This window comes from Penicillium manginii (assembly GCF_028828005.1).
Source record: "Penicillium manginii strain IBT 31320 chromosome Unknown utg000006l:1.0-4164085.0:1.0-4166146.0, whole genome shotgun sequence".
Classification (NCBI taxonomy): Eukaryota; Fungi; Ascomycota; class Eurotiomycetes; order Eurotiales; family Aspergillaceae; genus Penicillium; species Penicillium manginii.
In genome coordinates this window covers 1,358,408-1,380,708 of record NW_026643107.1, presented here as the reverse complement: position 1 = coordinate 1,380,708, position 22,301 = coordinate 1,358,408, and the positions used below count along the sequence as shown (strand labels likewise).

The 22,301-nt window shown below is 47.3% G+C and overlaps 9 protein-coding genes across 9 annotated transcripts; 3 read left to right on the top strand and 6 right to left on the bottom strand.

The window, feature by feature from the left end:
- Positions 1 to 614: 614 nt before the first annotated feature.
- Positions 615 to 971, top strand: N7533_008870 (uncharacterized protein; the record flags this gene model as incomplete). The annotated part of the gene is made up of 1 exon (XM_057105520.1): positions 615 to 971. One exon carries the CDS (start codon positions 615 to 617, stop codon positions 969 to 971), a length of 357 nt encoding a protein of 118 aa, XP_056956969.1.
- Positions 972 to 1,307: 336 nt separating this feature from the next.
- N7533_008869 (uncharacterized protein) lies at positions 1,308 to 1,979 on the bottom strand (the record flags this gene model as incomplete). The annotated part of the gene is made up of 1 exon (XM_057105519.1): positions 1,308 to 1,979. The coding sequence occupies one exon, from the start codon at positions 1,977 to 1,979 to the stop codon at positions 1,308 to 1,310; it is 672 nt and encodes a 223-aa protein (XP_056956968.1).
- A 1,881-nt stretch (positions 1,980 to 3,860) lies between these two features.
- N7533_008868 (Zn(II)2Cys6 transcription factor domain-containing protein) lies at positions 3,861 to 4,514 on the bottom strand (the record flags this gene model as incomplete). The annotated part of the gene is made up of 1 exon (XM_057105518.1): positions 3,861 to 4,514. One exon carries the CDS (start codon positions 4,512 to 4,514, stop codon positions 3,861 to 3,863), a length of 654 nt encoding a protein of 217 aa, XP_056956967.1.
- A 677-nt stretch (positions 4,515 to 5,191) lies between these two features.
- On the bottom strand, positions 5,192 to 5,809 carry N7533_008867 (uncharacterized protein; the record flags this gene model as incomplete). The annotated part of the gene is made up of 2 exons (XM_057105517.1): positions 5,192 to 5,693; positions 5,751 to 5,809. The coding sequence occupies 2 exons, from the start codon at positions 5,807 to 5,809 to the stop codon at positions 5,192 to 5,194; spliced, it is 561 nt and encodes a 186-aa protein (XP_056956966.1).
- Positions 5,810 to 7,692: 1,883 nt separating this feature from the next.
- Positions 7,693 to 9,403, bottom strand: N7533_008866 (flavin monoamine oxidase family protein; the record flags this gene model as incomplete). Its single annotated transcript, XM_057105516.1, has 5 exons — positions 7,693 to 7,950; positions 7,998 to 8,851; positions 8,907 to 9,047; positions 9,096 to 9,164; positions 9,217 to 9,403. 5 exons carry the CDS (start codon positions 9,401 to 9,403, stop codon positions 7,693 to 7,695), a joined length of 1,509 nt encoding a protein of 502 aa, XP_056956965.1.
- Positions 9,404 to 10,636: 1,233 nt separating this feature from the next.
- N7533_008865 (uncharacterized protein) lies at positions 10,637 to 11,464 on the top strand (the record flags this gene model as incomplete). The annotated part of the gene is made up of 1 exon (XM_057105515.1): positions 10,637 to 11,464. The coding sequence occupies one exon, from the start codon at positions 10,637 to 10,639 to the stop codon at positions 11,462 to 11,464; it is 828 nt and encodes a 275-aa protein (XP_056956964.1).
- A 2,105-nt stretch (positions 11,465 to 13,569) lies between these two features.
- Positions 13,570 to 14,988, top strand: N7533_008864 (polyamine transporter TPO5; the record flags this gene model as incomplete). The annotated part of the gene is made up of 3 exons (XM_057105514.1): positions 13,570 to 13,676; positions 13,731 to 14,291; positions 14,346 to 14,988. 3 exons carry the CDS (start codon positions 13,570 to 13,572, stop codon positions 14,986 to 14,988), a joined length of 1,311 nt encoding a protein of 436 aa, XP_056956963.1.
- A 2,102-nt stretch (positions 14,989 to 17,090) lies between these two features.
- N7533_008863 (uncharacterized protein) lies at positions 17,091 to 19,143 on the bottom strand (the record flags this gene model as incomplete). Its single annotated transcript, XM_057105513.1, has 2 exons — positions 17,091 to 18,968; positions 19,057 to 19,143. 2 exons carry the CDS (start codon positions 19,141 to 19,143, stop codon positions 17,091 to 17,093), a joined length of 1,965 nt encoding a protein of 654 aa, XP_056956962.1.
- A 1,421-nt stretch (positions 19,144 to 20,564) lies between these two features.
- N7533_008862 (lipase) lies at positions 20,565 to 21,250 on the bottom strand (the record flags this gene model as incomplete). Its single annotated transcript, XM_057105512.1, has 3 exons — positions 20,565 to 20,670; positions 20,721 to 21,122; positions 21,201 to 21,250. 3 exons carry the CDS (start codon positions 21,248 to 21,250, stop codon positions 20,565 to 20,567), a joined length of 558 nt encoding a protein of 185 aa, XP_056956961.1.
- Between the last annotated feature and the right edge of the window lie 1,051 nt (positions 21,251 to 22,301).

Genomic DNA, 22,301 nt, shown 5'->3' with positions numbered 1-22,301 from the left:
CGGCAAAACCAAGCTGTATTAAGAATAAGATACGCTGGGAAATGTTTCACAATATGAAACTTCAACAACAATAAGGCTCGTAGCATGTACCAAATTCGACTAGTACGATTATGTTCTGGCCGCGCTTGTTGAGTTGGCCACTCGCAAGACTATTGCATTTGTCGCGCGAAGATGCCCTGATTAGTATTTTTGATCCACATTCTCGTTGGCAAAAGTCAAATCCACTTCAAAAAAAAACATTCCAAGATGCGATAGTCGGCCACCTTCTCCACGGGCGGGTTTTTTGCCTGTCTGAGAGCAGGCCTTTCACTTTCGTGTGGTATTTCCGGGGAGGGGGTCCGATCGTAGTTCTGACCCGAGAGATATCCTCTGGTAACTAATATCGGAAGCGTTTGGTGTTAAATAATTAAGCTGTCCCAATTGAATGGATTTCATTCAGCTTCGCCCTATATTCAAATTTTTTTGGAATCACTTCTATTGTCTAGAAACGTCATACATCACTTTCAAGCTGGCATCGATCTTCTCGCTTGGCGTCGAACCAAAGTCAAATAACAATATGACCTCGGCTCAGACATTCTATTCACCCCCGCCCCGTGGGTGAGCTTTTCACTAAAATGGGAATTTCGCACGCGGCCATTGTTCCCGCAACCGCCAAGATCGTGATCACCTCTGGCGAGCCTGGTTTGGATTTGAAGACAGGAGAGTTGGTCACCTCTTCCCCCGAGGCACAAGTCAACGCGGCCTATGATACTATCGACCTTGTTCTCAAGAATGCTGGCGTTGAGAAGGGTATTAGGGGAGCTCATAAATTCACTGCTCTGCTTATCGATACAAAGTATGAAGATGTGCTGATGAGCACCTGGAGGGAACGGTATCCTGGACACAAACCCGTCTTCATGGCCTTTGGTGTTCGGCAACTGGGAATGGAGGGAATGATTGTGGAGCTTCGCGCTGAGGCCATTATCGAGTGAAAAAAACCTTAGGAAGTCGGCGAATTAGGGGTGCTGCCGTTGAATAGAGATTGAACTGGAATAGCCCGGGCACGGCATGTGAATATTTCAATGTCGATTTTAGTGTTTTGCCTCTGATTTTCAACTATCTCGCCTTCTTTTACAGACTATAGACTTAGATGTGAACGATGAAGTGAAACTTAGAGCTGTCCATGAAATTTCAGGCCATCCCCAGAATATACTAGTGGTCGCCTATGATCAGGAAAGGAAGTCGAGGCTTTATAAACTGATATTATGATATCGAGAAATTTTTATTTACTTGATATCTAGTATAAAATATTCTTTCGTTCGATTTAATCAATCAAATGCCGGATGTGAGGAAATGAACGAGGGTGAAACCCGATCAGTCCAGTCCCAGCTTCGAACAGCCCCATGATCATAATTTCTCCAGCACCATGTGATCGTAGCCTCAAATATCCTAAAGTGACTTTCATCACCTCCAGGTATTAGCTTTGAGAATGCCTCCATAGTAATTTGACGATCTAGGTCCTTTCTACAGATTAGGCCGTGAAAGAATATTGGAAAAAGTAAGAGTGCTGGTGCCTGGGACGAAGAGAGGTTTTTGAAATGCTCAATTCCTGGAGTCGCCAGTTGTTGAAGCTTTTCAGTTTCGATACTTTCGGGATAAACGATCAAATGAAGCCAAATGAAAAGTGAAGATTGGTATAACCACTTCATTTCTTCATCGCCGGCTAAGGTTCCAGCGTCGAATCCTTCCCAGTTCTCGATATCCTGCCACAATTTCACCCCTCGAGAGATGGTTGTAGACAATATGGTTGTTTCATTCTTTGCTTGGAAATGAAGAGTTTGAACACGAAGTATCAGTCGCGAGAGTTGATGATTCGAGCTGGGTGTGTGTACACCTCTGGTTGCTTCAGCACCACGGGAGGGTCTTTCGTCGGCGTAATCTTCGAATGCCTTGCGGGCTTGTAGAATTGCGAAAAGGAAGACTCTTGCGTCGAAATTCATTTTCAAGGCGATAGGTTTGGAAATTCGCTTTTGTGGGATTATTTAATACTCGCGATCCCTCAAATTGTCGTACTTCAAGTTGTAAGGCTATGGCGGTATTTTCGCTAAGGGCGCTAGTGTCGCCTATGGGTGAAGTGACCTGTCTATAAGACCGCACGGTGCTTGTCATTTTGTCTTAGTATTCAAATCTTTTACGCACCATGCTTGTACTAGTAATGTTCTGAATATCAATTTGATAATGTCAGCTATCAAAAATGATATCATATTAACAGTATGGCTAGAAATATGAAACTTTCAATATGATCATGGTTTATCGTATCTCTGAAGGACTTGGATTAAGATACTTGGTAAGGCATGGGATAGGCACGCCCTCCCGGGCGTATTTCAAACTAAAGCGCGGCTATAGTAAACCGAAAACGACATAGCGTGTAGATTCAACCAAGGGCAGGGCATTCCGGGGCTACTTCGAGTATGAGAATTGAATTACCCCGCACCAAATATAAATAAACTGAACGTCTTACCTAGGAACATACCTAGGTAGAGTTTGAGCCTAAACACAAGTATTGAAGTGTCTTTTGATGCCTTTTTTGTGGGTATCTGATGTGAAGCCGTGGCAAAAGTTCCAAGCGGTTCTGCATCTCCTTTCGACCTTCCTGCGGGGAAAGATGAGAAAATGAAGAGCTCATGCCTAGTAATTAGAGCCGATTGGTTATGAACACCGGAGGGAAAACAGGATTTCATTTAGGAAATACAGGGTGGATACGCATGTTTTGACACCCCAGTACTTAATATTGCTAGTAATTTTGGTTTGAATATGGTAATATTACATCACCACTGCTAGGAGATGTCTTATAAACTGTTAGGCAGTGGGTCATAGGCCCACCTCTATGTATAGGGGTGCTAAAACCTTGGAAAATGCGTGTCCCCCCGTACTTGTAGTCTCAAAAATTACCTTTACACCACTTAGAAATTATTTTCTTGTTTTTTAAAACACACTAAAAATTCAAACAAGAATCATAGGCAGTATACCCACACTTGAACAAGAATCAGAGGACATTATGATATCAACGCCTTCCCGACATTCTTTCCACCTCTTAATCAGGTGTTTAGAAGCCTGGAGGGCAATGGCAGATCGCCATCCAGTCTCAATCAATTTCAGTCGGGATAGAGTTGCCGAGCGATATTTTCCTGTATTTAATGAGAGCCCCGCGATGAATAAAGGCCAACAGAGGACACCGTTAGCCGAAGAAGTATCGGGAAGACGCTCGAGAGTCTCGAAGAATCTTGCTAAGGTTTCTCTGGCTAATTCATCATAGATTGACGTTCCAGAGTGCATAACTTGCCAGAGCAGTAGTTGACATGCCAAGTAGTAGAGGTTTGATGTTATATGGAGCTCGGCTGAGCAATCGACGTTCTCAGTTCCCAAGATTTGGTCCGGGTTGGTATGAATTGAGACCCGCCAGAGATCGGATTGAATCGCAGATAGCTCCATTTCAAGAGAAGTTTGATTGGACGGTCGGATGGAATGGCGATTGACCGTCACGGAGAGGCGGAGAATGATGTGAAAGATCTCGGATTCTGACCCCAAGAGCATCCCTCGGCTTTGATGACTTTGAAGAAATGGTGAATGAAAAACGCGATAGGCGAATTCGTCATTGGAATTGATGCGGCTGCCATGTGTAGAAGCAGCCAGCGTGAAGAAGTAGCAGAATAGTTCGAGTAAAAAGCCACGAAGGTCGGGGTTCTCAGGCGCGTAGTTGATGCGATTGGAGATAAGAGTGATTGCACCATTTATGTGGATCAACAGCCTGTCGAGACTAGTGAAATTCACGGCCTTTGCATCGTTAGTCGACACAAACAATTAACGGATTCAAAAGTAGCTCATACTTCATGGACACAAAGAAGAAGAACTGCACAGAGAGTCTCATCTGACTTCAGCTTAGCCACCTGTGGACACAACATAAGGAAGGTTGGTTGTGCGTATAACTCACCCGAAGCAAGGATTTCTTGGTCACAACCGGGGCCCATCTCCTTCGTAATAGCGGCTGATAACCCCACACTAGCCCGTGCGTAGTGATAATTTGATATGCTTTGGAGCTCAATTGATTCTCGACCGATCTTGCCAAGGTCACCAGCGGCGACTGCCAGAACACATTCCATCACCAAGGCGTTTCGCATCGCTATAGGGATGAAATGAACTAAGAAGTTCGACCCTTCTAAAACACGAATAGATGCGATCCAAACTGGGCAATACTTCACGAAGTGTGAAATCAGACGCTCTTGCAGGTTCATACTTGGAGCTGCAAAAACATTGATACAGTGGCTCAGTTCCTGGGGAATTTCAAAGTCTCTATTGTAAGCCTGTGGTCGGTGCAAGCGTTGTTTTCGCCGCTGCTGACCCCAGGTACATTGGATATTGTTCTTGCTGCAAGCAAGACAAATTGGATGTTGCTCGTCACACTTTTTCTTGCGTCGACGACAGGTTAGACAACCAGTGCTTGTGCGTTTAGCATTCCGACCTGTGCTGATAGTCATGGTGGCAGAGTGGAATTGTGAGTGTGCGGATTAGAGAAACTCGAACGACAGGTCAAACGGTAGTATTCAAGTGTCCGATTGGAGAAAATAGCAGCGAGGAGCAGGGGATTGGAAGAAGTGTGGCGAAACTAGGTGTGTGTCAACGATAGGGCTGACAGATGACAGGCTTGTCTCGACATCTGGATGTGTTTATCAAACGAAGGCTTCGAGGCAATCGTCCCCTCTCCACACTAATTGCAGAGCGTGCGGGACTTTTTCTTTTTCGGGAAGGAAGCGATACGCGGGAATTCGATGTGCTACCCCAGGATTGTCAAGATAAGTGAACAGCCTAAATCTCCATTGGCCGGCCCCGCTCGCGGCAATTCCCAGCTCCAAATGGATTAGCGCTGTATGATAATGTAATGTGTATTGAAGTATAAATTTATCTGGTTTCAATTGGATAGCGGAGATATGTTGCCCCGCAGCTAAACCCCTTTGGGGACCAAACGAGCCTAAAATCTCGAGTTGTTACGAGATGACCTAGTACTAGTACGTTTTTCGCATCTCCCAAGTCATTTTCCCCCCCAAGCATCTTGGCTACCACGGCCTAAATATGAGGTTCAAATGTGTCATTTCTACTCCTGATCTGGGATACACTGGCACCTCGTCATACTCTCAAGAATCCCGGACTTGGCTTCTCAACTGACGATAAGATCCCACTTCCGTGATTTCAGCGCTTGACGCCAATCTGGAAAGTTGGCATGCTGGATATATCTAAGAAAATCCAGCGCAACACCAATATTTCCAAGACAGGTCCGTGTCCACAACCGTAGCAACAGTTGGAGAGAAATCTCGAACTCCGAACTATCTTTCGTCTCACTCGCAACAATAAATACAAGCGGGCTCGATCCGATAAAGGCTAGACTATTCTCTGGTACACGCAAAACGTCTTCCAAGCAAGCTGAAATTGCTTCTTGCTTGGAACAGGGGAGTAAACTGCGTATCATCAAGATCTGAAGATCCCTTGCATCACTGCCGTGGGTTTGCATGAGCCTTTCTAGGATGATGTGTAGATAAACTACCAAGGTATGCCTGTAACCACTTGCAATATGACCCAGGTGAGCCGACATTTCTGGGGCCATCCCACAAGGCAGCTTCAGGAATTTCAGGTCTCGTGGATCAGACTGTATCATCTGCACTCTGTGCTTTTGGATTAGTACTTCGAATGGGACTGTTTGGAAGGGGGCATCTTCGTACGTTTTCATGGCTGCACGCAGTATGGTGTCCATGTCAATATCATCGGTGAAATCAGACATGATGATTTGTGCCAGAGAATTCAAGACCGAAATAAACCTCCCAGAAAGTCCCATATAGGGATCAATGTGATTGTTTAATATAAGTTGACCCTCGATTTCTTCATCGGAATCGGTATCCTCAGAGGAGAAAGAAAATACCTCGGTTCGAGTAACTCCTGAAATGTACCAATGGTAGGCAACACTTGAACGCAGATGTCAGTTGATACTTAGGTATATGGAGCTCCTTTCAAGTTGATTTGGGCAACATCGCTTACAAACTCTGTATATAGGACACCATCTCTTCCGAAATATTGTTTTTAATATGGCGAGAGATATTAAACATTTTCTGCAATCCTCTTAAATGAGGTCGCCAGTTTTTTGGCTCACCTGAGATGATCTCATATTTGCAGAGGAATATCGATGTCAGTAACATAAGCTCACGCTGTTCCACTGAGAGACTGGGCCCGAGGTCGCTGATTAAATGTCGAAGCGCGCTAGAGGCCCTGTTATAGTATTTTATTGACACCATTTGATACTCGGCTTTCCGCTCGCAAATAGACAGATGGCACGCCGAGGTCGCATATAGAGCATTGGTAACCATTGACGATGCGACGATGCGAGGAAAGCTAATACTTCTTAGGCTGTTTATTGGCCCATCGATATTGATAAGTATCGTGGAAAGCTTCTCAACATAATGCTTCATGAGATAATCCTCAATTGGAGGAAGTTGAGTTGATGGCGAGGGGATGATACATCCGGGAATGTTCATAAAGAAATGAGAGGGCTTGCAGCCAGTACCGGTGGGTTCTAGCACCGTATCCTCGTTGGCTCCGACCGATGATGACCTAGTGCCTGCCTTAGGAGACGAGGTAGGTACCTGATAATCTGAATTGGGTAGTCCCGGCGTAGCTTTCAAGTGTCTCCGAGTGTACGATCGAGAAAGTCTTGAAGCACGAAATAAATCTGGAGTTTCACATTCCAGATTGAGACGCCTACAATTCTCACATCTGTATAACCATCAGCGCTCGCACTACCTAGGTATAATTATACTAGTTTGGTTCTGCCATTTACCGCGGTTTCTGCTCGTCGCATTTCTTCCGACGCCTTTTGCATGTCAAGCAGCCGGTGTGTCGAGAGATTGGCGATCGGGTGGAACAACCTAAGTCACTCGAAAACGAGTAGACAAAATCCATTTCATGTAATCAAGCCTTGCGAGTAGTATGTTGCCTAGTGATAGGTCCACGAGGATGATATGTTTGCATGTAAAGTTTTCTTTTCTTTTATTTTCTTGTGAAATGAATGGGTACTTTGAAGATTGCATATATAACTTGAATCAATCTTGGAATCCGCATCCCTCTTCTCGAGGGGGGCTTGTTGGACCTTTGCGGAGAGGGTTGGGATATTATGCTGTTTACAGTTCAAAATAGCCGCGCGGCCAAACCCGGCTCCCAATTCAATCCGGTCCATGGAAACGATAGGACTAAAGGCCGCCAGGGTAGTTGTATGCAGCTAAGAATGGAGGGGTTCAATCCAATTTTTACTCCATCTGTCTCTGATTCGTAATTAGTCTAATGTCTTCGCTAAAAATGATCGAAACATCACTACCGACTACTCATATCACGGGAGTGGGGGGGCAAGTAAATCTAGCCACCTGATAATCTAGGCATTTTACGTAAACTAAATGATTCTGAGTCAAATCATAGTTGTAAACTGAATACCTAGGTAAACATAATATGGTTTTCCTAATCCAACATTTCCATGGCAGGATAAACTTGCTGGCTGTGTTAAGGACATTGGGACCCTGGTGTGAGTGCTCGAATGGAATTAGGAAATTCGCTGGACTCTAAGTAGATTTGGATGACAACTTCACATTGAGACCTTGAATCAATATCAAACTATCTCCCCTACAAGTGGTAGTCAGTCTTGCGAATTCCAGTCTTGTCCTCATCTCTGAGCTGGTTGAGAATCTCAATTCCATTCAATGTACCCTGCTCGAGAGCACCGTCGATGAAGTTGCGCCAGGCTTGAGCCCAGTCAGCATTTGCGAAGAAGATATTGCCATGGGGTTTGCGCAGCTCCTCAATGTAGGTTGACATAAATCTGGGAGGCATGAAACAGGGTCCTCCTTGGGTGTATTCATCAGTGTTCCAGTTGTGGAAGGCCTACATATGATTAGCAATTATTTACTCTCAAGTCTAACATGACTCACAATAGCTTTGACGTCCATAGAATGAAACTTGTTCCAAGCCTCGACGAGTTTCTCAGGGGCCTCTTCCAAGACAAAGTTATCGCGCCAATCACCACCAAATGCGGTCAGGTGGGCATCACCATCGGGAGTGAGACCATCGCCGAACGCCATGTTCAGAGGGCTAGGGTGACTTGCACCTGCCCATGATGCAAAATCTGGGCCCTTGACGACGGCATGACACTTGGTCATGAAGTTGATATGACCAGCGGCCACGGCCTCTTCGCGTAGCTTACCAAAGGGAGGTTCAAACTTAATGGACTTGAGGGTGTTAAGTGGAGCTGTGCAAAGCACCTTGCGCCCCTTGAAAACACGGCCATCCCGAGTATAGATCTGGGTACCATTTGCCTTCTGCTCAATGGACGAAACGTGTGTCTTGAAAGTGTACTCCAGCCCGCAATCAACAGCATCATTGAAGATTTGGCGGTTGAGGTGAGATGAGCCATCCTTCATTTTGTAGTTGATCCAGATCTCGTCCATGAGATCATATTGATGGCCGTTGATAGAATGACTGCGTATCATATCCCAGTAACCAGCATTCTTCATATCTGGTCTACCTCCAGCAAGATTAACGACCATGGCAGTCAAGACGCCCTGCTCTTCCTCATTGAGCAGGTGCTTGATCTCTTGAAAGCGGTCGTAGCAGGAGTAGGCGTCTACCTTCTTGACAGCCTCTCGGTCGACCCAAGCGTTACCAGTTTGTTGGTACGGCAAAGGACAGATCTTCTTGCCTTCCGCACCATCGATGTTGACAAATAGTTTCCAAACCTTCCCGGAAATCTTGCTAGCCTCCTCGTGCGACAGATTTCGCTTAGACCCTTTTTGACTGGATTAGTACATCTGAGTTATGTAGAAGCACCGCAGAAGTCTCACCAGGAACGTTGATGGAGTAAAAGTCATTTTTATGGCTAGGGTCGCGCGAGCAAATAAGGTCCATCTTGTAACGCATCACCTCACGGTGTGTATATGGCTGAGTATGAAAGATCCAGGTGCCACCCATCTCCCATTTGTAGCCTAGTCGATATTGTTAGATAGGTCTCTCAACAGAGTGGGAATCATTACCATTATGCTCGATGGTGTAAGACCGTCCACCGACGCGATCACGCCCTTCGATAAGAAGTACAGATCGCCCTGAATGACCCGTTACTACCAGATTGCCAGATGGGATATTTCTCATATTTACCTGCGTTTGTGAGATCGCGAGCAGCGGCAAGGCCAGCATAGCCACCGCCGACAATCAACACATCATAGATGGTGCTTGGGGGCGACTTAATCTTTTGAGGCGGGGAGATGGCGCCTTCACAAGCGAAGCCACCATGGCGAAGTCCGTCCTCAGGTGTCCACATGTACGCATCCTTAGTTGTAGCCATTGCAAAAGTATTTGCTTCTTTTTCAACTGAGAGAAAGTCGAGGGAAAATCCGAACCTTGGAATCAATCAAGAGCCCTGTAGTAGAGTAAATACCAGCGGTGCTACTACTAACAGTAGTAGTACTAGGATGATTGTGATCGCACCTGGGCACCTGAGCAGTTTATGAGAAATATTTGATTTTTCCTAGAGACCTCTTGCAACGAATATATAGCCACTGGCATTGGAAATTGAATGCTTTCACTGACCTTGGCCTGTGCCAACGCTTTGCTTAGTTTTTTACGCGGTATTTCCGGCTAAATGGATCGGTACTTTCTGTGGCTTTCAAATTACACATGGGTGGTTAACACATCCATAATCCACTACGTGAATGACATACCGTGGGTGATGTGTCGCAGGGTAAATCTCCGCTTTCCAAGATAGGAGAATGGAATTATGCACCTGCTAGCCGCTTTCAATTAGGATACAGGGCAATATGTGCAAAGTAAGGTCACGGAAAAGGCAAGTTTTCCGCCGCGTGGGGGGTTTTATTTTCGAAAGGAGGTACAGATTAAACTGCCGAACATTGTCTGTGCACAAATTGATTGAGACTAAACCGATCTCCGTTCGACTTAGCCGCGCCGCCCCGCTCGATTTAATTTACTTCGAAATTCTATAACCTCATTCAGCCACACTTTGCCGCGTCCCTCGTCGATCCATATCTATTGATTCTATCTCCAAAAAGGGGAAAATCCACGCCAGTCACTTCTAAGTCCACTGATGATTTTTTTCGGCAACGAAGTGGCGTGCAAGAGTGACTCACAGAGCAACAGAGATAGGGAAAACTGGGAATCAATAGATGTCAAACTCAACTTTAGATGTCCTTCGCATATTGCACAGCCAGGAGGTTGGGATGGCTATAGTTATTGGCAGGGTCAAGGACCCACCAGGGTTTACGGTATACAGTTAACTCCAGGGCCCGTACTCCGTAATTACCAGATATCTACTCTAACCTTTATCTTGCGGCTTGTCAGAAACGTCAATACTCCGTTGTGCGTTTTCTCGAGGGTTGGTCTCCCAGAAGGGCAAAGTCGCGTCGTATTTTCCATATTGGGAAGGTAACACGCAAAATTCAATTGGTAAGCACTGGCATGTCCAGGTTCCAGTCAAGTATATATTTCAAGAACATTGGAATGTTGAAACAATATTGTCCTTGTCATTAAACCGAAGAAAGTTAAACACTTCCTACGTACTAGTATGTCCTGCACTATCGAAGAAGTCGCCGCTCAAAAGCGCAACCCGCGCCCATTTCCCGACACGCCTGAAAATGTATTTGCACAGTTCAGTCTCAAAGGACGCACAGTTTGTGTGACAGGTGCCAGCGATGGTATCGGTTTCGCAGTCGCCGAGGCTATGGCTGAAGCTGGAGCCAACCTCGCACTATGGTACAACAACAACCCAGCCGCCAAGACTAAGGGAGCCGAACTGGCCAAAAAGCACAATATCAAAGTGAACGCGTACCAGGTTGAGGTCTCAAAGCCCGAGGAAGTTCAAGCTGCAGTGCAAAAAGTCGTCAAGTCCTTTGGCAGGCTTGATATATTCGTCGCCAACGCTGGCATGTGCATCTCGAAGCCTGTTCTCGATACCAGCCTAGACGAGTATCGACGCCAAATGGCTGTGAACGTCGATGGTGTATTTTTCTGCGCCAAATACGCCGGCGAAGTCTTCAAATCTCAAGGCTCGGGAAATCTGATCATCACAAGCAGTATTTCGGGTCACATTGTGAATGTACCAGTGGATCAGCCAGTTTATAACGCTACCAAAGCGTATGTGAGACATCTCGGCAAGAGTTTGGCTAGAGAATGGAGGGAATTTGCCAGAGTGAACACTGTCAGTCCAGGCTTTTTCAACACTAAGATGGGCGCAGGCGCGGAGGATGAAAATGAGGTGTATCGTATGGCTGTCTTGGGTAGACAAGGTCATGTCAAAGAAATCAAAGCGGCCTATTTGTACTTAGCAAGTGATGCAAGCAGCTTTACCACTGGTAGTGATATTGTGGTCGACGGAGGCTACCTCTTGCCGTGAAAACTATTCAAGGTTGCGTTATAAGGGATATTTTACGCAGGTGCCCAGGTGGTTGGTAAAATAGGTTGCTTTATGACACCCGATTCTGATTTCACCACACCTATTACCTAAAATCAAGATCTATACAATATGGCAATGTAGTAGATAAAAAATCGCGACTCTAGTACATTCGCTTTTTTTACTTCCAGTAATGACCTATGCCGTGAGATTGTGTCCTTTTAGACGCCATATTCATATATCTTCCTGGGCCACCCACCTGAGCATGCATCTGAATTTCGCCCGCATTGACATCCTAGAAGGTGAATGTGTCTAAAAATGTTCATTATACACTGGCCAGTCTGTATGACGGTGACTAAAATGTCACAAGCTGATTAGCCTTCGGTGCTTGTCTTTTTAGGAGCCCTTTGGGCTCTTTGGAAATATTTGATAAATGCCCAGCGTCACGACGGGGCTTGATAACCGAGTAAATTATCACCTCATCGAGTAAGATACACACTCGAGCAGTTCGAAAAGGCGCCAAAATTGTTTTTAAGAATTGAGAAATTTATAATCCGTACAATCCACTGATCCCGATAATATCTAGAAATAGTGAGGGGTAAATGGTCAAAAAGACTTTATCTGTCGATTGCACATTCGCCACTATTCCCAGGACAACCTTGGAAATTGATAAGAAAGAATCCCGTTCCGGGGCTCGCTTTATCTAAGACGGACAGCGCGCGTATTTTGCACCAGATTTGGATTAGACGAGGCTAGGAATGATCATTCTCTTTACGGATCAGCCAGGCTGTATCCGACGTTGATTAGGACAACCCCCTCTTTGCTGTGTCACGGAGCCTCTGTTTGATGGAATCTGTATACTCTATTCTCTTCGCTCCATTGGGACTTTTTTAACGCGATGTCCCCATCCCTCTTCTACTTTCCCACAGCAAGTACCCCGCATCGGATCCCATGTTGGTCTGTGCTGTGGGATAGATATGATACCAGATTCAGGACTAATGGCTTTTGAGTCCCCGGGTCTGGGTCATCCGCCACTGAACGTTATTTTGAACAAATCATCGTCATGTGATATGGTTTCAACTTACCTCCTCTCACTCCAGGGCTATAGCCTAGATGATTCTTTTTCAAGATCCATATTCAGACAATGATACCTAACACAGTTCAAAAAGCTCTCTGTAAAATCGTTCCTATATCTTTTGGTTAAAAGCCTTGGAAGTTGAAATTATGGGTACCATACAAATATTATCCTGAAATTGACGCGGGGAGAGAGGTTCCATAATTCGGTATTTCGGATTACTCCGGCTAGCACCGTTGATCGTTCGGCGGAACAAGGACAAACAAAATTTACATTGATCAATCAATGGTTCCGAGGCGGATACTCTTGGGGCGACGATATCATGGTATCTACACTGGCGGAGGTATATGCCCAGGTGTCTAGCCGGAAAAATCTACTAGTAGCGCACATTGGCAACAAGTTATCATTGGCGTTTATAGGGCGTTTGATTCATACAGCCCTGAGTAAAACAGAAAAGTGAAAACAAATTCGCCATCTTGTCACAAATATAGGTATTTGTATGTTCAGAGACGACTTTCGGGGCCCAGTAATTTTGTGCAAGGCCGAAACGCAACGGACTTTTAGTATAATATTCGCCTGGTGGGGAGTCACTCATACCCAATATGGAAATGAAAACGCCGGAATAATTTCAGGCTAAAGCCAAACCAAACTCTACTGGTAGACATGTACAATACCATATTTTCTATGAGAGCTCTGGACTAAATCCCAGCCAATATGGATAGGGTTTAACTGCGGAGAATTAATTTTGCTATCGAAGGTTTAGCAATGGCCTCGGGAGTCTTCCAAATACCCTAGGGCACCAGAATACAAGATAAGAACAAATCAGCGTGTGATTGTTTAGCCTGAATCCATCAGAAAGTCTGCTATCTCAGACCTTCCATTAATTTCAGAAGATGATGCCTTGTTATATGAAGCAGGATTCGTCAAATCTTCAATCAACGGTAAACCCAGAAGAATAATACCGAGCTGCGAGCAACTCTACAGTTCATTCGGATTTTCAAGGTGTATAAAACACAAACAATTCAAGTTCTACATGATGACGAAATCGATTAAGAATGGCGATGAATGTATGGACATAGTACAGCCATCTTACGTGGAGGAGCTACCTCGCCATCTCAGCATGATGAGTATTTTCGGCCTGTGAGAGCCACATCATGTCACGAAAGGCCTGCCTATGTTAACCTTCAGCTCCAGGTCATTTGCTATCATTGCCGTTCCATTCGGGCTAAGTACAACATTGTACATTGGACTCATCAACGGACAATCGGTATCTATATTTTATGGGTGGATTCTCATGTCCATCCTATCCACCTGCATCGCAGCGTCTCTGGCCGAAATATGTGCCGTCTATCCCACTGCTGGTGGAGTTTATTATTGGGCAGCGCTTTTATCTAACGAAAAATGGGGACCTATTGCCTCTTGGACTACAGGTTGGCTTTACCTGGTCGGTAATTGGATGTCAACATGTTCCATCGCGTTTGGTGGATCTCAATTGATTCTTTCAGCACCGACTCTATTCTCGGATGAATATTCGCCAACCGCGGTGCACACAGTCCTTACATTCTGGGCCATTCTGTTGCTTTGTATGCTGATCAACATATTTGGGGTTAAGTTGCTCGACAGTATCAACAAACTCTGTATCTGGTGGACCGGCGTAACCGTTATTGCGGTTTTGGTCGTCCTCCTGGCAATGTGCAAAGAAAAAAGAAGTGCAGGGTTTGTTTTTACACATTTTGATGCCTCGGAAAGTGGCTGGTAAGCGATTTAAGCTGTCGCCTCGGTGCAATACTAGATACTAACATTTCCCAGGTCCGATGTATGGTCATTCTGTATAAGTCTACTTCAAGGAGCATTCACACTCACTGGCTACGGGATGATAGCAGTGATGTGCGAGGAAGTCCAGAACGCCGAACGAGAAGTTCCAAGAGCAATGGTTCTATCAGTCGTGGCATCTGGTTTCACGGGCATCATCTACCTGCTCGCCATTCTCTTCGTCTTGCCAGAAGTTGCGCCCCTCATACAAATCGCAAATACAGGTCAGCCAATCGGTATGCTATTCCGCGATGCAACGAATTCCCCCATTGCAGGTGTCATTTTGCTCCTGCTTGTCGTTGGAATCATGTTCTTCGCTTGCATTGGTGCTATGGCGACGGCATCCCGATGCGCCTATGCCCTTGCGCGTGATAAAGCGATCCCGGGACACAGATATTGGAAGAAGGTGGACGATCGATTCGAGATTCCCCTTCTAGCACTGATTCTCACCGTCATAGTCATCAGTCTTCTGGGACTCATCTATCTTGGCTCGTCTGCCGCTTTCAATGCTTTTACTGGCGCTACTGCGATATGCCTTTCTGCCGCCTTTGTGTCTCCTGTCGTTATCTCAGTTATTCAAGGCCGCAAAGACCTCAAGGGCTCCCCTTTACTCCCTCGGAAGATTCGGGTGGACCATTAATATTGTTTCTGTTATTTGGGTGGGCTTCAGTATCATTCTATACTGCATGCCTGTTAGCCTACCGGTTACATTGGCGAATATGAACTACGCAAGCGTTGTGTTCTGTGGGTTCGCAGCGATCAGTGTAGCCTGGTACTACGCAGAGGGAAGAACTGATTTCTCTGGGCCACCAATGCGACTTGGAGGTATCCCCGTGATGAATGCTACCGAGCCTCAGCATATCTATGGCGATAATTGCTCAACTACAGATCCCAAGAAATGTTGAGATGATGCCTCACCTGGGGACACCCAAGTTCTCCAGATCGGCATATACCAGCGCCCCTGCTTTGTTTTTACCTGGATGTAAGCCAAGCTATTCGACATCTTCAAACTCCATTGGTAGGCCTCAAGGAAATATGTCCTTGAAAAACCTTGGGTGTGGTGCCCAGTTGGTCGACGAAATTTGAAGACATCATTTGACTGCCACTTTTCAGTCGAGTGGGTACGAGTAGAATTTAGGAATGGCGAATGAATGAAATCTCAAATAACTGAAAGCCAGTATATTGTAAAAATTCGGACATGTATGAAAATTCTTACGAGTAGAAAGCAAGTCAAAATGAAATTCATCCATGTACACACATACCAGGCACTTCGTGACAGCAATGCGTGTTCCTCAGGCTGTAATACAATATCCGACAGCCTCGGGCCAGGCACAGTGAGAATTTTGCTAGTAACTGTATATCCTTGACAACCTTTGCTGCAAACTTTGGAAGTTCATAAACCCTTGGAAGCCTAAGGCGCCCGCGAAGCAAGAGAGAAATGAGATTGTGATCTGCCCAATTCCATTGTGATTGACAGGGTTCATTCCTTGGCGACTCCTTTATGTTCAAGTTTGCCCACTTACTACTCCGTACTCCGCAGTATTTATTGCCCCTGGCAAGGATTGCGTCCTGCATGTGGGCTAGTAAATGCATAATAGATACGGAGTACAACAAATGTGCTATGCTATCCAGATCCTAGGATAACATGTCAGGGCTCTTCCATGCTCCTTCCGGTGTGTCAATGATGACGTAGTCTCGAGCACGCATTGAATCAATCATATGCATAGAACGAGCCGATGGATTAGATTGTTTCAATGTGCTACGAAGATGATACATCGGACGGAGATCAAACGGAGACCCGGTCCCGTTAGGGCTGTCTTGGCGGGATAAGCAACTCGCCACGGTGTCGCGTTCGAACCGGTATGGATCTACATCAGGGGGCGGGGCCGGACGTGCCAGCTTAACTCGGAGAAGATGATTCTGGGCCCGGGGTTTATTTGAAGGATTGCGTAGACTAATCTACTAGTAGAGAATCGGTGTTTGGAAAAGATGTAATATGATTTGGCTCCTATTTTCAGTGAGACGAAATTTGAAGATATTGAAATGTATGTACATACGTCGATTAGAATGTTCAGAAATACAGGTGCGAGATAAGACGTTGTGAATAGTTTTACACAAGAAAAGAAAAGAAGAACCAACAAATAAGAAAATTGAAAGAATTGAAACATAGACGGGGAAGGAGTTGCTGTCTCCAGCCCCACTGCCAGGTTCGAGGTAGAAGTCGAGTTTGAGATCCTCTGGCTTGATCCAGTTTACTTTCTTTCTCGTTTCATGTTTGGAAGACCCCCACGTAGGTCAGAAGTGAGGAGTGAGAAGACAAAACAAAAGGTAATGAAGACAAAATGTACACCTTAAAAGAAAAAAAACGCCAGATGGGGTATGATATGCGTGGAACGATCATAGCCTGATTGTATGTATGTATGAACCCATACGCTTCTTCTTCCCTCCTCGGCCGGGGGAAAGTGTTGTTTCCGATATTTTCGTTCAAGTCCACAGTTAGTGGATGTTTGGTTTGATAAAAATTCCTTTTTTTTGTCGATTCTTTTTTCTTTCCAGCCAACTTCACCGGGAAGAAAAGCACAGAAAGAAGAAATTCGAAATCCCAAGAAGGAAATTGTAAATGCGAAGACGAAGACAGATGCGACCGCTTGTAATCATGCGTGAGAATAATAAGAATGGACAATAAAATTAAACACGCCTTAAAAAGGGCGCGTGAAAAGCGGAGTGGCTGTGTTTGGAAATTTAGTCATGAGTTTGCGATCGCAGATGAATCTCTTCCACCGGGAGTCCCTCCTCTGAGGGGACATGCTGGTATGAGCGGCGTCTGCGCATTTGGATATAACGCCAGGAGCCAAGGATGATACCGCCGACGGAGCAGGCGACCAAGATGAAGATCAGTAGGCCACCAACGCCACGAATAACGTCGTAGGCACGGTACACGGCCTTGGCGACTTCTTTAGCGTCAGCGTAGGTTTGTTGCGGCTCGGAGTCCGAGTCTGATCCCATGTCCATATCCATCGAGGAGTCGGCCTGGTCATCGGTGGTCTCTTTATCTGCGACGACCTCCTTGTCGCCACTGGCTTTGTCACTGGTGTCGCTTGTGCCCTCCTTGACCTGGTTGATGATTGAAGGGTCATCCGGAGAAGGTCCAGCAGCGGAGCCCTTGAAACCGACAGATTGCCAGTTGCTTGGGATCTCGCTGCGCTGGACAAGAGATTTGCCCATGGACTTGCCCTCGGCGTCGACGGCCTCGGCGGTGATCCAGTCCATGTATCCATCGACGATATACATAGTTTCGAAATCAGACTTCTTGGCGTGGCCGATGAGCACGCTTTCACCGCGGTCGTAGGCTTTGGCGTAGAAGTTCCATCCGGCAACGTCGGTGGCACCGTTCCAGCTAACGTGGATAATGGTGGTCGTGTCATCGTCGTTGGTGCCGTAGACGGAGGCGACTACGTCCGGAGGATTGGTTGGGCGACCGATGAATTCGGACTTGTAGGCGCGGTAGGTCGAGTAGCGGGTTGAGACAAAGCGGGCGGTCATCAAGGTGTCGCCGTTGGGGGCGTGCTCACTCTGATAGCCCCGCTCACTCCAACCAGCGAAGATGTTGCCATTGGGGAGGGTCTCGGCGCTGCCGCGGAGACGGGTCAGGCTGCTGTCGGGGCGGTTGATGCGGTTGATGACACGGGCAGTCATGGCCAGGGTATCCATCTCGATGAAGAGCACCGAGGACACGTTCTCGTCGTTACCACGCTCATCGGAAGCGTTGTTCAGCATCGAGATGACATGGTGAGTGCCGTTGGAAGAGACGAATTTCACATCGTGCTGCTTGGAGAAGGTGAAGTCCATATCGAAGTCACCCGTAGGGCCACTGGTCAAGCGCCACATGATCTCACCGGTCTCGCCGGAAATACCGTAGATGGTGTTAGTGAACCGCAGGGAGATAATGAAGTCACCGGCCTCGTTCTTGTCGACAGCGTTGATATGCACATAATCCCAGCCAGGCCGACCCCATGGCGCATCCCACGAGTGAAACATGTTCGACTCGGTGAGCGCAATGGCATCTTTGCTGTTCCATTGGGACAAAACGTTGCTATTTTCCATGTCCAATTCGACGAATCCACCCGTGACCACCCAGCTCTCCTCCGTCGGACGTCCGAACTCGGCCAGATTGACGACTTGCGAGTGGTATGTGCAGGCAACAGCGGACTTGCCCCCGGGCAAGATATTGAATTCGTGCATGTTGAAGTCGTGCAATTCCTCCGGCTGGAAGACCTGGCGTATTTGCTTATAGTTCTTGTCCAAGACAACTCCGCTTCCCTTACCCCCTCCATCCTCCTCGAGTTGCCAGTTCAAGATAAATGATAGCTCCACCTCATCGTCAATGTTGGTAACGGGTCGGAAGTCGAATACATTTTGGTTATCGTACTGAACGGAGCCGGCCCAGACTAGCTTTCCATCGCCATCGTAGATATAAGGTCCAACTTGATATTGTTGGTACTTTTGGGTGGGGTCTTCAGGCGAGATCTGGCCGTATGGCGCGACGAACCAGTATCCGGGAGCCACTCTCTCACGGTCAAGGTAGTTGACTTCCCACTTCAAAGCGCGAACCTCGGGGAGCTATAGTAATTGTAGACCGTTATTAGCATTTCGTTCAGAACCGGGTCCGCGGGGCCAAGTAAAAAAAGGGGAGAGCGGAGCCACCAACCGTCACGAAGGACATCAAGTCCGCATCTTTGCGCTGTGCGACAACATTATGCAGGGAAGATAGTAATAATAGTGCGGAGAACAACATGATGAAAGAGTGGCTAGGGAAGCACGCGATCTTCCCCGAGTCGAAGCAGGCAACAAGAAAAAAAAAACCGGAGAAAGACGAAAGCAGGGATGGGAAAAGAGGAGAAGAAGAGAGGGGACGGCTACAAGATAGCCCAGGAACGAAGCATTCGGACGTCCCGACTTTCAAACGAGTGGAGAGGACTAAGGCAAGGAAAGGCAGGAGAAGACTCCACGCAGGCCTTTCCTCTTTTTTTTTTGTCTGGCCTTCCAGCCGCCCACTGACCTCAGGGGATGGCGTGGAATCTGACGATCCAGGCGAAGGATCTTGGCATTGTTTCGGACGGTGGAGCCGCGGTCAAGCAGCGACGCTGAGTGGTGCACAGGTGCATCTTTGGAGCGAAGGTCTTGGGAGCGAGGCGGACATCGATTCCACTCGTATCCGTAGCCCAGTCGGGGTTCCACAAGTGAGCATCCTAATCACGGTTGAAGCGTTGGATTCGGTCTTGATTGCCCAGTCTAGCATTGGACCAGCCACGGGGGCAAAACCCCCCGAGCGTAAAAGTGCTAGCACCGCCATTCTCAGTCATGCGTGTTCATTCGATAATTCGCTAATGCAACACGCAAGACACAGAAGGACTCGTCGCGCCTCACAGGGCTAAGCCGGTAGACCCGATTAAATGTGGAGGGACACGAGGCCGGAAGGATGTGAGTGGCTGACAAACCCAGGGGAAGTCTTGGCACTTTATGCGGGTTACGTATGGACTACTCCATGCAATAATATCAATTAAATGCTTTTGCACCATTATACATCTGCACGGAGTAAAATATGATAAGATCCTTCCAGGAGAGATCCACTGCGGCAGAAATGACGATCGTCTCCCATTCCTTCTTCAGAGACTTCACCTGACATGATCTCTGTACACAATTCAATTTCAGTGGAATGGGCTCTCCGCTTTTCTAGCGTCGGCATTAGCCATGTTTAAACGGTAAAAAACTAGTCCGGTGGAGCACAACACGGCATTGCAATTTCTACCAACTCGGAGCTAAGAGTTTTCGCCATGAGGCTATCACAGTTAAGCATATGTCTAAGAAAATGGTGTGATTCGGGGGTTCAATGAGGAGACTGGGGTAATAGAAGATTATAGAAGTAAAGAATAGAATGAAAAGAAGCGATGTATCCACGTTGAGTGCTGGGTAGTTCCCATTAAGGTTGGCCTCCACAACAGTACTACTTCCGTGGCTCAGGAGAACACCTTGGAGAAAAAGGAGAACCCACGCAACACAAAATAAAGACGACAAAAATCAACAGGCCTCTATACTTTGTACTCCGTACTCGCTAAAATGATGGCGACCCGAAGAAAAAAAAGAAGATAAATAAATGAAAAATAACAGAGCCCCAGGACGCGTACCACCGGCCACATCCGCCCAAAAACAAACACTTCAAGACGACGCGTAGCCCATAGGCGGCTCCGCTGTCGTATGTGGCGGGGGCTTATTCAACAAGTGCGCAGCAGCAGCAGCAGCAGCAACAACCACCAAGTTCTGTCTAGCAGATCCGTCAAATCCAGCTCCGCCGCCACCAGCCCACCAACGTACTCGCGATCGATCCGATCCAAGCTCGCGGGCCCGCCGTGCGCAATGGCGTCCAGGGCCAACGCCCACGCAAGGATTATACAGCACCCCTCATGCGTAGACCCCGCCAGCGACCTGACCCGCACGAACGCTCTGAAGATGTGCGGCTGTGACGCCGACGCCGACGCCACGCGCGTCGCGGCGCAATGCCGACATAGAGGGGCCGGGCTGTAGCTGGACGATCTCGTCGAAGGTCGAGTAGATGGTCGTTGTGAGACGTCAGCTGAGTCGCCGTCGTTGGCGCGTAGGGTGCGTATGGATATGGATGAGGTGTTTTGATCCTGTTGATAGAGTGCTGGTGTACATGCAAGTGAGGACAGGACCGGGTAAACGAGAATACGAATCACATTGCCGTAGAAGTCTGGACTGATCGCGACAAAATCAGGACGCTCAGGCTGATGGTCGAAATCTGAGCGCTCATTGGGTGTTCAAGCTGTCAGGGACCAGGTGAGGATCGCCACGGGCAGGTTGGTTTGGGTCGAGATGTAGTTCATTGCGTGGCGTCGGATAGGGAGCGGAGTGTCTCTTCTGTCAACGAGAACGGCGCATCTCCCATTTCTTTGATCGTGTCCATTTTTCTAGTAGCTGGAGGGTTTTGTTTTGGACGGAGTTGAGTTCGCTTGGTGATGCTGTGAGCCGCAACTTCGATGGTGGGTAAATCATTGGACAGCTCTCTTCCAAGGACGGACAAGGCTGTCCCAACAGATGATGGTATGGTCGTTGAGACTGGCTGCTGAAGCAAGCTCGCAGATTCTGATATACCCTAGGGTAGTTGTTGCGCTCTCGTTGTATTCCGCAGTGAGGTCCACGGGTGGTGACAGGGGCTCTTGGGGGTAGCTGCGGGTTGGCCAACAGCCCCCGCAATCAACAAGCCCAAAGAAGACAACTCGTGATCGATAATTCCCTATTATGCGCGTGCCCACCCCTACCAGCTGTACCCTGCCAGGGCCTAATATCTCGCCAACTTCCATCCTCTCCTTACTAGCCAAATCACCCACCACCCGGGCGACGCCCTCGCGATCAAATATCCCATATCGCTAGGCCAAGAGTATCGAAGAAAACCAGTTTGGCTTGCCCTGTGTTGACCCTATACATCCCCTCACTTTCGGCACGAGGAAGATCGCCAGAACTATCAACCTCCAAGGCCATTACTGGGCTCTGACATTGGCTAATCTTTCCCAGGAAACACAGACCACGAGAACAGAGCGTCTCAAGACAGGGAAACCATTCCAGACACTCATTAGTCGACTCTACTAAATCTTACAGTCGATTTCAACCTATGGGAGACGAGCATGGGCAGCGATAATCATTATCGCTGCCTTGACCTGACTCGGACTCGCTCTCCCCGCAGATCACCCCGTGGGGTAAGACACGCGGAATCGAATCACTCTCGGCCCAGCAATAATTCTCTCGTATCTGGCTCGCATTGACGGCAACATACATCAAGACTGACAATTACTCAAAGACCCTGAGTGCCATGCGATGCGCCGTCTCCCGTCAAGTCCACCACGTTTACTCAGTACATCGCACTCAACCCTACCCCTA